This window comes from Sebastes fasciatus, chromosome 7 (genome assembly GCF_043250625.1).
Source record: "Sebastes fasciatus isolate fSebFas1 chromosome 7, fSebFas1.pri, whole genome shotgun sequence".
Classification (NCBI taxonomy): Eukaryota; Metazoa; Chordata; class Actinopteri; order Perciformes; family Sebastidae; genus Sebastes; species Sebastes fasciatus.
Genome location: NC_133801.1, coordinates 2,541,651 through 2,559,508, shown reverse-complemented (window position 1 = coordinate 2,559,508; position 17,858 = coordinate 2,541,651). Strand labels below are relative to the sequence as shown.

The following is a 17,858-nucleotide window of genomic DNA, read 5'->3' as shown; positions in this document are numbered from 1 at the left end:
TGCTGCAGTGACCCCACCTACAGGGATCATTATTATTATTAAAAGCTTGATATGATAGAACTCGCTGGAGTGTGAAATGTATAGTGGCAATAAAGGCCCTGCTGTGAAATAGTTATAATAATCGGACAAAGGACGTCATATCAGACTATCAGGCCAGTATGAGAAGAAATAAGAACGCGAGATAAAACTGAAAACGTATTGTCCCCTATAAACCAGCAGTAGTCCAGGGGTCAGCAACCTGCAGCTCTTCAGCTCCTCTCCAGTGGCTCCCTGTGGAGGTTTGAAAAATGGAAATGAAGAACTGTTTTTTTGTTTACATTTTCATTTTTCTTTATCATTGTTGTAGGTCTATGGTACGACAGTACTACGAGTATCAGGGCCACATTGAGGGAAAAAAATTAATCTGACATTACGAGAATGAAGTCATAATATTACGACAATAAAGTCATAGGTTTACGAGAAAAAAAGTTGTAATATTTTGAGAATAAAGTCATAAAATATTTATATATAAAGTAGTAATTTTACGTGTTATTTTCTTTTTTTCTCGTAAAGTTAGGACTTTTCTCGTAAAATTCCGACTTTTTTCTCGTAAAGTTATGACTTTATTCTCGTAATATTACGACTTTTTTTCTCGTTAAGTTATGACTTTATTCTCGTAATATTACGACTTTTTTTCTCGTTAAGTTATGACTTTATTTTCATAATATTACAACTTTTTTTCTCGTAAAGTTATGACTTTATTCTCATAATATTACAACTTTTTTCTCAAAGTTATGACTTTATTTTCGTAATATTACAACTTTTTTTCTCGTTAAGTTATGGCTTTATTCTCGTAATATTATGACTTTATTCTGGTAATCTCAGATGTTTTTTTCCCTCAATGTGGCCCTAATACTTCGTAGTACATTGTCTCTTTGGCCCTCACTGCATTAGAGTTATATACTATATACTTAGACTATAAACTGTGTTACCTTCATCCCAATGATCACATGTTTTGCGGCTCCAGACGGAATATTTTGGTGTTTTTTTTTGCCTAAAATGTCTCTTTTGATAGTAAATGTTGCTGACCCCTACTATAGGAATATCACAGCAATCGTGTGTGAGAGAATAACAGCAGCAACACTTTGGCACGGCATGCAGACGGATAGTAATTGGAAAGTAAGGGGAGAAAAAAGAGAGAGAAATGGAAGCGCGCTCCTTCTATCGCTTCATGAGGTTGTTGGCTTTCTGGTTGGCGGCGTCGATGCGGGACACGTTGAGGATAGCCTGCAGAGAGAGAGGAAAAGGGAAACAGGAAATGTAAACGAGCTCTCTGTGTCTCTCAAATTAAAGTTGTTTTTTATTGCATTGGCTAATCAAATACTGTCTTCTCAAAGCAGGTTGTGAAAGCCTACAATGTCAGCAATCCAAATTAAAGAAATGTTAAGGTGTAGCTTCTATTAAAATATTAAAAAAAATCATTATTGTTATTGTTAAGTGTGCTGCATTCATCTCTCTCTTTCTCACATGGTATGACATGGTTGGTACCAACAGATTCATCAGGTTTTCTAGTTTCATATGATACCAGTATCTTCACTCTAACTTTAAAACGAGCTACAACCTAAAGTACAAGTTGTGTTAACACGTTAAAGAAATCAGTGGTGTTAATATGAATTTGCGTTAACTTTGACAGCCCTAATGTGTATACAGTATATGTAGCAACGTCGACATGCAGAAACCTTTCTGCTGTCTTTTATCACTGGAATCAGTGATATGCAGGTGAATTGAATGTGACTGTAACCCCGCCCTGCACAGAACAAGCGGGTATAGATATTTGATTGATGAAAAATGTTTTCTTTTTCATTTAAGTTGATAAAACTGTTTGTCTTGGTGGTGTTTCTTTTCTGATTGGGTTATATAAATGTATTTGTTTAATAACTCCAGCAAACAAATGTTCCCCTAGTCCAGGGGTCAGCAACCTTTACTATCAAAAGAGCCATTTTCGGCAAAAAAACAAAAGAAATCTGTCTGACGCCGCAAAACATTTGATCATTGTGATGAAGGTAACACAGTTTATAGTGTAAGTATATAGAATATAAGTCTAATGCAGTGAGGGCCAAAGAGCAAATGAACTACGGAGTATTAGGGCCACGTTGAGGGAAAAACATCTGAGATTTACAGAATAAAGTCATTACTTAACGAGAAACAAATTGTAATATTACGAGAATAAAGTCATTACTTAACGAGAAACAAATTGTAATATTACGAGAATAAAGTCATAACTTTACGAGAAAAAAAAAGTCGTAATATTACGAGAATAAAGTCATAACTTAACGAGAAAAAAAGTCGTAATATTACGAGAATAAAGTCATAACTTAACGAGAAAAAAAGTCGTAATATTACAAGAATAAAGTCATAACTTAACGAGAAAAAAAGACGTAATATTACGAGAAAAAAGTCATAATAACACGTAATAAAATACCACGTAAAATTACTACTTTATAATATTATGACTTTATTCTCGTAATATTATGACTTTATTCTCGTAAGCTCAGATTTTATTATTTTTCCTCAATGTGGCCCTAATACTCCGTCGTACCGTCGTACCATAGACCTACAACAATGATAAATAAAAATGAAAATGTAAACAAAGAACAGTTCTTCATTTCCATTTTTAAAACTCCACAGGGAGCCACTGGAGAGGAGCTGAAGAGAGGTTGCTGACCTCTGGACTAGTAGGTCAATTAAGATTTAGATGAAAATAATTCTGGTAATATTTGGTGCCATCTGATGCTACTTGGTAATTTTTGTGGCCTGCTGTGATTTTGGTTTATATATTAGTTGATATGTGGTGTTCTGTGACATACTGCGATGTTTGCTGATACCTCATGAAGCGTTTGTAATTAATGTGGCAGCAGTACCTTTCCCTGTATGCGTTCGATCTGGACGTTCTGCGTGTCTATCTCGTTGCCCATGTCCAGCGCCATGCTCTTCAGATTTCCGATGATGCTGCCGACGTGAGTCAGGTTCTCCTCCATCTCGTCCTCACGGGCGTCGTTAGTCACCCTGAGACAGAGCGGCGGGAAGAGTGTGAGTGTGTGTTTGTGATGACGTGCTGTGTTGTGATGACGTGCTGTGTTTGGCCAGCTGCCTGTATGACTGATGACTGGTGGTATTACATTACATTACACAGCTGCCTCTCCCAACACAATACACAACCTACAATAACATCATTAAACTCTCTCTCTACCTCCGTATGTGTCCTCCGCTCATGATCATTTGCTCTCTCTCATCGACGACTCGAGACGACGGCGGCTGATTGGACACGACGCCATCCTGACCGGAGCCTCCACCCCAAACCGCCTTGTACGCCCCGCTCTCCTCAAAGGCCTTCAGTCTGAGAGAGAGAATGACCTTATGATCTTATCTTTTTATTGTGAGTTCAGCCTGTTTAATGTGATGCACAAGAACCACACTGCACCATATGGAGGACGGAACCTGCCAAAATAAAAAAATAAATCATTAAATAAATAAATGACTTGATAAATAAATAAATATGTCTTTAAATGTAGCAAAAAATAAATACATTTAGCCATTAATTAATTGATAAAATGTGGAAAAAATTGATATTTCTGTTTTAATTAGCTCCTTTATTTATTAATCTTTGTATTAATTCCCTTATTTATTTACTCTTCTGTTTAATTTCCCCTTTTATTTATTTAAGTATTTTTTAAATTAATTTTTAAATGTATTTATTTATTTTTGCATTTCTTTTTTATTTATTTATGTCTTTTTTAATATTTCTTTTTAATTGTATTTATTTGTATGCTCTGACCGCATGACACACATTGAGAGACAGCCCCCTCATTTGCATAATAAAGCAAAAATGCATAAAGAAATGAGAAAAAAAAAATTGTGAAAATAAATGCATAAAGGAAAGAATACAGAAATAAATTTGTACATTTTAATAAGTTTGGGTAAACAAATAAAGGGTGAAATGCAAAGGGAAAATTTATAAATAAATAAATAAATAATGAATTAAAAAAATAAATGCATAAATAGATAAATACAAAATAAATACAAAAATTAATTAATTAATTAAAAAATAAAATATATGAATGAAAAAGGGGAAATAAATAATGGAATTAATACAAAGATAAATAAAATAAAGAGGCAATTTATGTCACATTTTATCAATTAATTAATGGCTACATTTATTTTTAATATTATTTTTGCTACATTTAATGACAGATTTATTTATTTATTTATTGAGTCATTTATTTATTTATTGTTTTATTTTGGCAGGTTCCGTCCTCCATACACCCATACCGGTCCTACGGCTGCAGTACAGTCGGCATTATTTTATTGGCTTTGTTTCTCAAACATGCAACAAGGAGTACAGTGTAGTGGTCCATTTAGACAGTAAAGCTGACAAACATGTTGTAAGATGATATCTAAACAGCTGAACATCCACACAGCAGCAAAGCAAGCTGGCAACAAAAGAAAGCTAAAGCAACTAATTGTCAAAGTATGAAAACTAGGGTTTGCCGACACATTAATGCGTGTATTTCTCAACGCACATTATCCGTGTGCAATGTGCACGGTCTCATGAACTACCACTGAATGAAATCAAACAAACTGGATGGAAATGTTTTCATTCTAAATCACTATTTTAACAGAAAGTTGACTGATATCTTCTGGAGGAATCACAACATACTTACCTCAGAATGATGTGTAGTAGTCGAACACACACGCACACACACATATGCACGCACGCACACACACACACACCTCCACCTACTTATCACAGGAGCAGAGGCCACAGCACTTGCCGAGGTCAGTCAGGTTTTTCTCGGCCTCCTTCATATCAGAGTTGATCTGATCCAAGCCCTCCTCTATACGCTCCAACTGCTCTATGAGAGGAGACGGAGGAGGGGGGAGGAGGAGGAGGCAGGAGGAGAGGAAGAAAGGAAGGAGGTGGAGAAGGAGGAGGGAGGAAGAGGAGGATGGAGGAGTAGGCAGGAGGAGAGGAAGAAAGGAAGGACATGGAGAAGGAGGAGGGAGGAAGACAAGGATGGAGGAGAGGAGGAAAGGAAAGACATGGAGAAGGAGGATGGAGGAAGAGGAGGATGGAGGAGTAGGCAGGAGGAGAGGAAGAACATGGAGAATGAGGATGGAGGAAGAGGAGGATGGAGGAGTCGGCAGGAAGAGAGGAAGAAAGGAAGGACATGGAGAAGAAGGATGGAGGAAGAGGAGGATGGAGGAGGAGGCAGGAGGAGAGGAAGAACATGGAGAAGGAGGATGGAGGAAGAGGAGGATGGAGGAGAGGTTGTAGGAGAGGATGGAGGAGAGGATGGAGGGAGAGGATTGAGGAAAGGATGGAGGAGGGGAGCGGAGGAGGAATGCAAAACAAAATCACCAACTATTTGCTAAAAGCCCCAGAGCTGAACTGAAAAACCAGCCACCAGCGACTGAACACGAGACGCCCAAAACTATAACAAACAAATGATAAATACCACTAACAAACGGGGCTGAGCTGTGCCGAGCTGTGCCGAGCTGTGCCAAGCTAGGCCGAGCTGTGCCAAGCTAGGCCGAGCTGTGCCACATTGTGCCGGCTGTTTGCACCCTGACCTCAGTGCCCAGTTCCATCATGCTCTCTCCATCAGTTTTTGGAATGAATAATGTTTATGCAGAATGAAACTCCTCGATATTTGCAATACGGGAGATATGACTTGGATAGAATTGTAAACATGTGTAGACAGATTTTTTGGTGCATTTAAAGAGTGGTGCCCCTCCCCCCCAAAAAAAGTTATTCTGAACTGTGTTTACAGTAACGTGTTCCAGAAACGATTTGATAATGGTGCCATAATCTCAAAGAAGATGTATTTAACATGACATTGGGCCTCGTGCACGAACCACTCTAACCAATAGATTCGTTCTGGAGTGGCTTTTACGAGTGATTTAGGAGAACTTGTCGCATTCACCAATTTTTCTCTTAGGTGCGAACACAATTTACGATGGTCCAGACCTGTCGAAGGAGTCATGTGCAGTTACTCTGCTGTTATCCAAAGTTTTGCACTTAAAGGGACTGTTTGTAACTTTATAAGCGTATAAATGTACCGGGTCGGGACACATGCGCGCTCGCATATGCGTGCTCGCGTGTAGCCGCCGTCTCTCCTCCTCTGCCTGCTTGCCTTCACTCAGACAGCGCACGCGTTCTTGCGTACTCGCTCCACCTCCAGACGTGAACGCGCGCTCACTGCACACTGCAGAAGAGTTAGTTTAGCTCTGAGAATATCTAGTGAATGCACAGTGGGCGTTTGTGCAGAAATAACTGCTGCAGCTCCTCCAGACCAACAGAGGTTTTCCGTGTCTTGTGAAGTGACGGGGCTCTTCAGAGAGAAACGCTACCGTCTCGTTACCGACCGGGTGCCGTTGTCTCCCCTGTTCACTATAGCTGCGGGCGGAGAGAGACGAGTTTCTCGCTGCAGAGCCCGGAGAAGCCAACACAGTATCAGCATTGATTCATGGAGAGACCTTCGTCTGGTCAGCTAACATTACTGCCAAGCAGCTGAAATATAGAGTGATATTATGGTTTTAGCTGACGTGTGTCGCCTCACTGTTTTGAGCGATGCTCCTTCATGTCTATTTAGAGCGAGCACAAGCGCGAGCCCGACGCTGACTTTCGTTGATTTCACGGCCACAGGTGTCGCTGTTAAGAAGCATTTCTGAAAGATAAAAATAGTCCCTTTAAACTAGCAATATATAAATCTAGAAAACCTAAAGAATCCATCGGTACCAACCGTGTCATACCAGCTTGTCGTGAAGGAGGTTAAATAACGCTCTAAACTTACACTAAATTTTGGCGAGGAAAAACTGTCATGGCCATTTTCAATTATGGCCATGACAGTTATGCTAAATGCAGTACCTGTGAGGGTTTCTGGACAATATCTGTCATTGTTTTGTGTTGTTAATTGATTTACAATAATAAATATATACATACATTTTGCATAAAGCAGCATATTTGTCCACTCCCATGTTGATAAGAGTATTAAATACTTGATAAATCTCCCTTTAAGGTACATTTTAAACAGATAAAAAAAAAGGTGAGATTAATTTGAGAATTATCACAATTAAATATTTTAATCAACTGACAACCCTTGACTGTATATTTCATTACTTTGAACTACGCTCATTTACGCACAGGTGTCATTCATCATTGTTTACGCAGGTCATTTACACAGTTATCTGACGTTAGGAGCATTAGGGGTCACTCCTACGAGCCCACGGTGTGAAAAAAGGAAGAGAAAGTTAAAAAAAAGAATACAAAAAGGTTGTTGCATGAGTCCCAACGTTCCCAACACGTGTTAAACACTAAAAATATCAAAGAGTTAACCAATCTAGCATGTTTGTTAAAATAATATTGGTTACAGTGAAGTAGCTATTGGGTGTGTTTGTGAATAATTATAACTGTATATATATATTTATGTATTTATCTATGTCGCTGTGCACTTATTTTATTTCAGGTTTTTTTCTTACATGTGTAACTACGTCTAAACAGTATATACCTCCTCGAGGGGTCATTGCGGAATAAAGAAAAGTCTAAAGAAGTCGTGCAAAAATGACTGAAAGCACAACGTTTGGCAGAAGGTAGTTTGGCAAGTAACTTCAGCCCTCGTTGACTAAATTAACAGCGTAGAAGAGTAACACTGGGAGGCGTTAAAGCAGCATAAACTATACGTCTATATACGGATAAGCTGGCATGGAAAATTGTTGGATGGATGGATGGATGGATGGATGGATGGATGGATGGATGGATGGATGGATGGATGGATGGGTGGATGGATGGATGGGTGGATGGGTGGATGGATGGATGGATGGATGGATGGGTGGATGGATGGATGGGTGGATGGGTGGATGGGTGGATGGATGGATGGATGGATGGGTGGATGGATGGATGGATGGATGGATGGATGGATGGGTGGATGGATGGATGGATGGATGGATGGGTGGATGGATGGATGGATGGATGGATGGATGGATGGATGGATGGATGGATGGATGGATGGATGGATGGATGGATGGATGGATGGGTGGATGGATGGATGGATGGGTGGGTGGATGGGTGGATGGATGGATGGGTGGATGGGTGGATGGGTGGATGGATGGATGGGTGGATGGGTGGATGGATGGATGGATGGGTGGATGGATGGATGGATGGGTGGATGGATGGATGGATGGGTGGATGGATGGATGGGTGGATGGGTGGATGGGTGGATGGGTGGATGGATGGATGGATGGGTGGATGGATGGATGAGTGTTCTTATTGTGGAACCATATTCCAATTAAAAGCCTTATTTTAAGTTAATTTAATGGAACTGGGCACCAGTATGTTTCTTTTTAAGGCCACCGGGTGGGTGAAGGTGTGGATCCCGGAAACCAAGACCTACTTCCTGATTGGCCAGATACACAGACCACAGCACTGGGCCATGTCTGTGAGGTTCTTCTCGGCCTCTCTCATGTCCCGGTTGACGGAGTCCATGCCTTCCTCAATACGCTCCAACTGCTCTGTTAGGAACAGGAGTTTTATGGTGTTTTATGCAACAGATGGGTTTTAACCGACTGATCTGATTGGTCAACGACACGTTCAGACAATCCTCATAAATCAAAGCTCAGGATGTCGTTGAGTAGGTCTCAAACATCGTGTTCAAAGGTTTCATACAACATGTATGTGGACTAACTGAGAGCTCTCTCAGTGGACTGACTGGTAAAGAATCTGCAAATTCACCATTATATGACATTATATACAGCACAATAACAATCTGTGTCAATCCTTGTTAAAACCACCACTGAAAACACACCAGAGGTTTAAAGAGGACAGCTGTGAAGTTGTTGGACAGCACAGCAGTCTGTCCAGCTTCCTGTATTTGTGCTAAACTGGGTTAAAAACAAACGTCACAGAACACAGAGACGAAAGTTCAACACAGTCTCACGACAGTTCGTGAAGTAGTCACAACATTTTTCGTGATTTCAACATATTTTTTTGTGCGTTTTACTATGAATGTCCAGAAACACGTGAAGCACGTGTCAATTTCTGCTCCAGTCTTTTCAAAATAAAACTACTTAGTTCGGTACATAGATCAACATAGTTAGGTTTAGGAAAAGATCGCAGTTTGGATTATATGGATTATAATACTGTGACTCCGAAAATGGCGTAACTTAAGTACGGAAGTTACGTGAAAAAAACTACTTAGTTAGCTTTAGGAAATGATCGTGGTTTGAGTTATAATAACTCAGAAAATGACGTAACTTAAGTACGGAAGTTACGTGACAAAAACAACGTAATAGTTTTTAGGAAAAGGTCGCGGTTCTGGTTATAAAGTCTCCGGAAGTGCCGTAACCTAAGTACAGAAGTTATGTGACAAAAACTACTTAGTTAGCTTTAGGAAAAGGTTGAGGTTTGAGTTATAATAACACCGGAAGTGCCGTAACTTAAGTACGGAAGTAACGTGACAAAAACTACCATATAGTTTTAGGAAAAGGTCGCAGTTTTGGGTTATAAAAACTTCGGAAGTTCTGTAACATAACCCATTCATCCCGACCTCCTCGTTCCGCAGCGTTCGCCGCTCTTCATACTTCCTGGTTCACATTACGTGGATTACATACAAATTGATTTTGTGCAGACCATCATGAAAAAAAAATTTAATTTGTGTCTATTTCACGAGCTGTCGTGAGACTGGGCTGGAAAGTAAATAATAAAATATTGGAGTAAAAACTCCTGACCTTCTTTCTTGGAAAACATTTCTATTTTACAGTTGAGAACACATTGATCAAGGCTAAAACAAATGTAAGTGATCAAACAGAACTGATTACCTCCTTGTTCATCCAGCATAACCACAGCTCTGATCCCAGCATCTTTACTCTGCAGGAAGGAGCACATAAACACATAAATACTAATACTGTTATGGCTTCCAGGCAGCCATTGGCTTCACTTCATATGTGTGAAAATCAGCTTGCAGATAGATCAATATATGACTGTCATGTGATGATTGTCTCTCTGCAGCAAGTTCAGACTGATTTCTGGCTACCTGAATGACAATATGAATAGCAGTAATGTTTGTTTTTTTGGGCTGGATCGCAGAGGGCCGGCTCTCAAACACAAATGTCTGTCACTGAGTGATGAAGTTACACGATTGGTCGGCCGAGTGTTGGAGTTTCCTCATTGGCCGTTCAAAATGAAAAGGCGGGGAACAGTCCTTTGTTTGCGCTTCCCAGCATTGGACGCTTGACAGGCTGCTACTAGACACCTGATTGATGAACACTTTCCCTCCGTGGGCTGAAATAGTTAATTGAAATGTGTTTCTGAAAACATTTTATGCAAGAAATAATCCCTGCAGTTGCTGAGTCTGTATTTTAGATTGACAACGGTTAGTTTAAAAGGGAGTTTCTCTGGAGTTTCCAGAGGTGGCGAATCGCGTCAGACGCCCGTGATTTGCATAAAGTAGACTAGACCTCAACTTTATGCAGATGAGGAGCGGCCAACGTGACGCCCCGTCTCTCGAAGCGTGCCGCCACGCTACTAGAATGCATTGCACGGCTGCTTACACAGACGATGAATGGGAAACGTGGAATGGACGGAGGATGTGGACACGTACCAATACTGGATATATATATATACTGTATATGTATACGTGTATATATGTGTGTTTATGTGTGTACCTCTTCAACCAGCTGCATCATCCGTCTTGTGCTCTCCAGGGACTGAAAGACACAAAAATGGGTGCTTCAACATGTGATATATAGTCAGCTGAATTTATCTACAGGTAAGCATATAATTCTGCAGATATAAGAAATTAAGTTTTACATAATAATCGTCATGAATGGATGTTCAGTTGCGTTTAAATTGAGAATTATTTGAAGTAAATTCCCCTGGAAACGCTTTTTAAACTAAACACAACAAATTATCTTTCATCTTGTCTTTCCCCCATAATTTGTACCAAATATAATGTTTTTTTTCCCAAGGATATCATTAGGAAATAGCAGACCTATAAAATATAGTGTTGCCTAAAAGTTAGTCTATTATTCCCAAAATGATTGACAGGTCGTTAACATTTTTTTGATGCAGTTTGTTTTTTTAAAGGAGTAAATTATGATTGACTGATTAATACACAAAACATTATTATATAAAAGTTTTGTTTATGTGAACAGACATATAATTTATATACACTGTAGGTATATAGTCAAAAATATACAGATTGGACCTTTAACTGCTTTTTTGCCCTGATCTATGGAAGACAGAACCTGCCAAAATAAAAAAATAATAATCAATAAATAAATAAATGACTCGATAAATAAATAGATGAATAGATAAATAGATAAATAGATAAATAGATAAATAGATAAATAGATAAATAGATAAATAGATAAATAAATAAATAAGTCATGAGATGTAGCAAAAATAATATTAAAAATAAATGTAGACATTAAGTAATTGATAAAATGCGACATATATTGAGTTTTCCGTTTTATTTTGCTTCATTATTTATTTATCTTTGTATTAATTCCCTTTTTTGTTTACTCTTCTGTTTCATTTTGCCTTTTATTTATTTATGTATTTATTTTTTAATACATTTTTAAATTAATTAATTTCTATATGCATTTATATTTCATTTATTTTAGCATTTATTTACTTATTTCTGAATTAAATTTTTTATTTATTTTATATATATTTTTGAAATGTATGTATTTATTTATTTCTGTACAATTTTCCCTTTTTATTTCACCCCTTATTTCTTTCCCCAAACTAAATTTATTTCTGCATTCTTTTCTTTACACATTTATTTTTACATTTCTTTATGCATTTTATTATTTCTTTAAATGTATTTATTTATTTTTGCATTTATTTATTTTTTATTTATATTATATTTATTTTTAAATGTATGTATTTATTTATGTATTTATGCATTTATTTATTCATTCTTTATTTATCTCCCCAAACTTATTTATTTATGTATTCTTTTCTTTACACATTTCTTTGTGCCGTCCCACCGCCAGTCTCCTCCCCGAAGTTTAGCTCGTTCACAGTCGGAACCTCCAGGCCGATGCCGCCGGAAACGGGACAGATGCACCCTGTCATCGGACACGCCGCCAAACCCGTTCTCTCCATCACAGTTCATCATCATACTACTTATTATATTTATTGATTTATTTATTTTATTGTGGCAGGTTCCAACCTCCATATAAACCTTAAGAAAGTCAACACACAGCAGAAACGATGAGCTGTGTTTACACTGTGCTCTCACACACACACACTAATTATTCTCTCTCCGGTCTTTCCGCCGCTTGCTGTGTGTGTGTGTGTGAGTGTGTGTGTGTGTGTGTGTGTGTGTGTGTGTGTGTATTGTGTAAATATCATGTTAATCCCTGGGGACTTCCCCACTGAGAACCGTGAGGACCGAGGGGATGACGAGGTGACAAATGGCTTTGACCTGCAGTAGCCTCTAAACCCCATGGTGTGTGTGTGTGTGTGTGTGTGAGCTCATCCATGCCTGATGTCTCTCTGCAGATAGTGGCACTGGGAGACCAGCCGTCTCTATGGCAACCAGGTGAGTCAGGTGTCCTTAAAGGGACACTCCCCTCAGGCAGAGCACTGCTCTCTGTAGCTCATAATGACACGTCCCGTCTCTTCTGTGTGCTGTTCCACATTTTGTGTATTTTAGATTTATTTATTTTATTTATTTTATTTATTTTATTTATTTTATTTATTTTATTTATTTTGTTATTTTATTTATTTTATTTATTTTATTTATTTTATTTATTTTGTTATTTTATTTATTTTATTTATTTCGAACGCATAACAAATGAGTAAAAAATAAAAACACTACCTTGTGTATAAAGTTCTGTCCTAAAACCCGAGAATGAGTCAGTATTTCGGCACTTCTTGTCAATGGGTTTTTAGTTCGATGTCTGTAATAAGGTCTGTGTTAACACAAGCTGAAGAGATTTTAATGTTTTCTTCTACGATATAAAATACGTCAGTAAATATCCCACTTGGGAATTTTGAAGCTTTTACGTGTCTTAAAATAGGCAGTTGCTAACAAGTGGTTAAATGAGACTACTAAACATCATCACGCCCATAGATAGATAGATATACGTAGGTTAGATGCCACATTGGCATTTGGATCGTGCGTCAGCGTCGCCGCCATATTGGGGAGGTCAGGCCTGGATTTTCTGGATAAAAAGCCCGATAACGTCTCCATTTCCTCAACCGATTTCAATGACTCGTTTTTATACTCAAGCGTTTATAATCTACGTGGAGTACTGGAGGTTAGATTCGATTCGGTTCAGTAACGTTCTGTACTGCTTCCAGTTCATGGATCATCGGCCGGTCTGTCTGTTGACATGGTATTAAAACTCTCTTAACACATTTTATATATAATATTTAATGAAGCATATTAGTTGGGGAAGCCTTCTAGATGATCTAGAATATATCCATTTCTTTACCTCATCTGTGACCTGATTGGCTCTCCTCTGCAGCTCCTGCTGCTCTGTCAAGATGGGCGGGTCTGACGCCATGTTGGCCGTCCGTCCTTCTGTGTGTGTGTGTGTGTGCGTGTGTGTGCGCGTGCGTGTGTGTGTGTGTGTGTGTGTGTGTGCGTGTGTGTGTGTGTGTTCAGTCCCAGGTGACCAGATTAGGCTGCAGCATCAGGTGGTTTTTGCACCTGGAGAGCAGAGAGACACCGTGATTATTTATAATGACTGACAACAGAATCGACCAGAGAGACGGGCTGGCAGACAGACAACAGTTCATTACAGTTAAATTTACTTTATTTCACCATGATAATCCTCTCAATACTATATATTAAATATAAACAATAAAACAACAAAGACATAGTGGTACAGCCTGCTGATCAGATGTGTCCAGATTTGTTCCTGTGTAGTATGGAGGACGGAACCTGCCAAAACAAAAAAGAAATCAATAAAAAAAAAATGACTCGATAAATAAATAAATATGTCGTCATTAAATATAAGAAAAATAATATTAAAATAAATGTAGCCATTAATCAATTGATAAAATGTGACAAATTGATATTTCTGTATTAATTTGTTTATTTATTTACCTTTGTATTAATTCCCTTATTTATTTACTCTTCTGTTAAATTCTCTCTCTTATTTATTTATGTATTTATTTCATGCAATGTTTTTATTTATATTTATTTTTAACTGTATGCATTTGTATTCTCTGACCCCATGACACACGTTGAGAATTGCATAAAGAAATGTGTAACGAAATGTATAAAGAAAAGAATACAGAAAATTGTGCATAAATAAATAAATGCACATTCATACATAAATAAATACATTTAAAAATAAATGTAAAAATAAATAAATACATAAATATAAATGCAAAAATAAATAAATTAATAAATTAAAATAAATAAATAAACATGAATACATAAATAAATAAATAAAAGGGAAAATTAAACAGAAGAGTTAATAAATAAGGGAATTAATACAAAGACAACTAAATAAAGAAGCAAATTATAACAGAAATATGAATTTATGTCACATTTTATCAATTATTTTAATGGCTACATTTATTTTAATATTATATTTGCTACATTTAATGACATATTTATTTATTTATTTATCGAGTCATTTATTTTCTTAATTTGTCTTATTAAAATTAAGCAGGTGTCGACCACGTTTACCAAACTGTAAAGTATAGTAATTTATACAAAAATAAGTCCAGATTTTCCAAACTCAGACTTTGTGGTCTGTGCAAGGTCAGAGAGATGATGTACAATATTTATTTTTTCATTTTCTTGTGATTAATAAAAAATGTTCAATACATTATATTACATTCGAAAGTAAGTAAAATTAATTGAACAGTTGTGTTTGAACTAGAGCTGACATGGTTATGGTGACCAAAATAATTCACAGTAATGATATCTATAAAAAAAATTGGAAAATAATAATAATGCTATCAGTCAAATTCATATTCAATTTAGGTTATTGTGCATTTTGTCTCTCATTTGAAAAATTAATTACACTCTAAATATGACTGTAAGGAGGTGGAGAGAGAGATAACCATAACTGTACAAGAGCGTGATTGAAGTCTCACACTATTAACATGATATCATGGTTTTATTGTCGATACCAGTGTACCGCGACACCCCTAGTTCAAACAGTTTTATCATGATCGCAAAGAAATAATCCTCATAACATACAGAGCTGGTTTTGTTAGATCATCATATAAATTCAATGGGACCTTCAGAAAACAAGCTTGAAAATACTTTGTGACTCAGCTATGAAAAATGTAAATGACTGTTTAGCACTCTGGTGGGTGTTTAGCGTCGCTGCAGACGGAGAATGTCAGTAATTGTAGGTTTCCAGGAGCCGCTGGTTCTCCCGACAACCAACCAGTTGACACACCAGGCATGCCAGCTAGTTAGAGAGCTGATAGTAAAATATTACAACAGGAGAAACCAACAGACCTAAGTCTAACCAGTGGAGAAATGAAGCAGTAATAAGCAATCCCCAGGACTCAGACAACTTTTTAAGCGTCAAAGTCCTGCAACAACTTCCTGGTTGCCGATCAAGGTAAAAAGTAGAATAAAACAGTTCACATTCAAGTTTCTCAAAACGATATCCAGATCATTAATATAACAGCAAACAACTATTGTCTATGTAAAGATATAGAGGGGTAATGTCTACCTGAGCAGAGAACAAAGTCACTCTCCCTCTTTATTACTTGGCCTTGTTGAATAATCGATTCTGATTGGTCAATCACGGCGTTCTACGGTCTGTTATTTCTTTATAGCAGACCGTTGCTATGTATAACAGACCGTTGCTATGGAGGCAGTTCTGATGTCGGACTCTGGCGGACCGTTTTTGTGTCAAATAATTGATTTCTTACAGTAAAAGTCACGACAGAAACTGCAGCTTAAGACAGCAGCACAAGCCGTTGTTACTCTATCGAGCTAAATTAAAATCAGTTAAATCAGGTTCAACTTTAACCTTTGTTTGTGGTCAGCGAGCTTTTAATATCCAACCAGTGAGATGACAGCTCCCATCTCTCAAACTCTACGTTAAAAGCATATACCGCCATCTTGTCAGGAAGCATGGCACAAAGTCAACAGTCAGACTGCTGTGAACAAGCAGATAGTAAACAATGAAGCCTACCTGCCACCTGGTGCTCATTGTGACGTCACCTGTACTCTGCACACCGCTCTGCACCGCACCTCACGGCACACAGCTCCTACTGCTGATCATGTGTAAGCCTCTACAGTCTACGGCCACTGACTTTCAAACACACGGTGCTTTTACTGATTTTACACTTCAATATCTGCATTTTGTTCATTAACATTAAGAGGGAATTACTCAGCAGGTAGTCTTGTATATTTTAAAATATTTAAATGTGCAGATTTACTGAATTTAAAGAACATAAAAGATGATTGAAGACAAATCTGTCCATCTGCTGTTGAACACACTCATTGTTCTGTTTACACTGAGAGACATTAGAGCTATGGAGGATGGAAGCTGCCAAAATCAAAAATAAATAAATAAATAAATCACTGTCATTAAATGTAGCGGAAAATAAATATAGTCATTAATTGATATTTCAGTTTTATTTATTTATCTTTGTATTAATTCCCTTATTTATTTACTCTTCTGTTAAATTCTCTCTTTTATTAATTTATGTGTTTAATTTTATTATTTTTTCAAATAATTTATTTGTAAATAAGGTTTGAAATGAAAAGGGAAAATCCAAGCATGAATAAATAAATACATAAATATATAAATAAATACATACATTTAAAAATTTATATAAAATTAATAAAAAATAAATGCAAAACATCAATAAATAAATAATTGCAAAAATAAATCAATAAATAAAAATACATACATACATTAATTAATTAATTAATTAAAAATTAATAAAAATAAATGCAAAAATAGATAAATAAATATTTGCAAAAATAAATCAAATAAAAAATTAATGCATTAATAAATTAATTCATTTAAAAATTAATGAAAATAAATACATAAATAAATAAAAGAGAAAATTAAACAGAAGAGTAAATATATAAGGAAATTGATTAAAAAAAAGATAGATAAATAAATAAAAATAAAAGAATAAAAAATAAAATAAAGAATTTATTTATTTATTTTGTATTGTGATAGGTTCCTTGGAGAAAATCCAATATCACAATATTTTTTTTACCAAATACCTCGATATCGATACTGAGACGATATTGTAGGGTCGACTAAAACATTTAGAAAATATATTTTTTTTTTATAAATAATCATCACTAATGTGGATATGACTGCTAAGTTCAAAAAATGACTTCACTTTACTGTAATGCAGCCTGTAAAACCAGGAAAAGACAACACATATACAAAATATAAGACGATATCTAGTCTTATCTAGCAGTTGGTTTTATAGTTACTTTAACATCTTCATGTATTTCTGTAATATGAGTAAAGTCTGAAATCAGCCCTCCTACCTTTCATCGGCTCTTCTTTAGACTTTTTGTGCAGATCTTCCGGCTTTAAAACATCCACAGAAACCTGTTGTTGCTCCTGTTGTCGTCCCTCCTCCTACTCAGCATCTCTGTCTCTCTGCCTGTCTCTCTCTGTCTGTCTCTCTCCTCAGCACCGCCCCTCCTCCTCCTCCACACCGGCCCCGCCCCGTCCCTCAGCAAACACACCACAGCGACCTGAAAGTTCACACAATAATAATATCACAGACAGAAATCACAGTAAAATGGGATTATATACACTTTAAAAAGGTCGCATTCAACATAAAAAATACAATGTTCCTTCTCTTTAACCAGTGAGTCTAATATAAAAAGGAATATTATACTCAGTAAGAG

The 17,858-nt window shown here is 36.8% G+C and overlaps 1 protein-coding gene across 3 annotated transcripts; it reads right to left on the bottom strand.

Annotated features, from left to right (window-relative positions):
* Positions 1–756: 756 nt before the first annotated feature.
* LOC141771091 (synaptosomal-associated protein 25) lies at positions 757–17,639 on the bottom strand. Of its 3 annotated transcripts, none has more exons than XM_074641019.1 (8): positions 17,490–17,639; positions 13,483–13,700; positions 10,699–10,740; positions 9,853–9,901; positions 8,430–8,547; positions 3,230–3,376; positions 2,901–3,045; positions 757–1,266 (listed from the first exon to the last, which is right to left on the bottom strand). In XM_074641019.1, exons 2-8 carry the CDS (start codon positions 13,552–13,554, stop codon positions 1,201–1,203), a joined length of 639 nt encoding a protein of 212 aa, XP_074497120.1. In that variant the 5' UTR covers positions 13,555–13,700; positions 17,490–17,639; the 3' UTR covers positions 757–1,200. The 3 variants fall into 3 exon arrangements, with proteins under 3 accessions (XP_074497120.1, XP_074497118.1, XP_074497119.1); XM_074641017.1 differs by lacking the exon at positions 8,430–8,547 and adding an exon at positions 4,781–4,892 and having other exon boundaries at positions 17,490–17,637; XM_074641018.1 differs by lacking the exons at positions 8,430–8,547; positions 17,490–17,639 and adding an exon at positions 4,781–4,887 and having other exon boundaries at positions 13,483–13,580.
* Between the last annotated feature and the right edge of the window lie 219 nt (positions 17,640–17,858).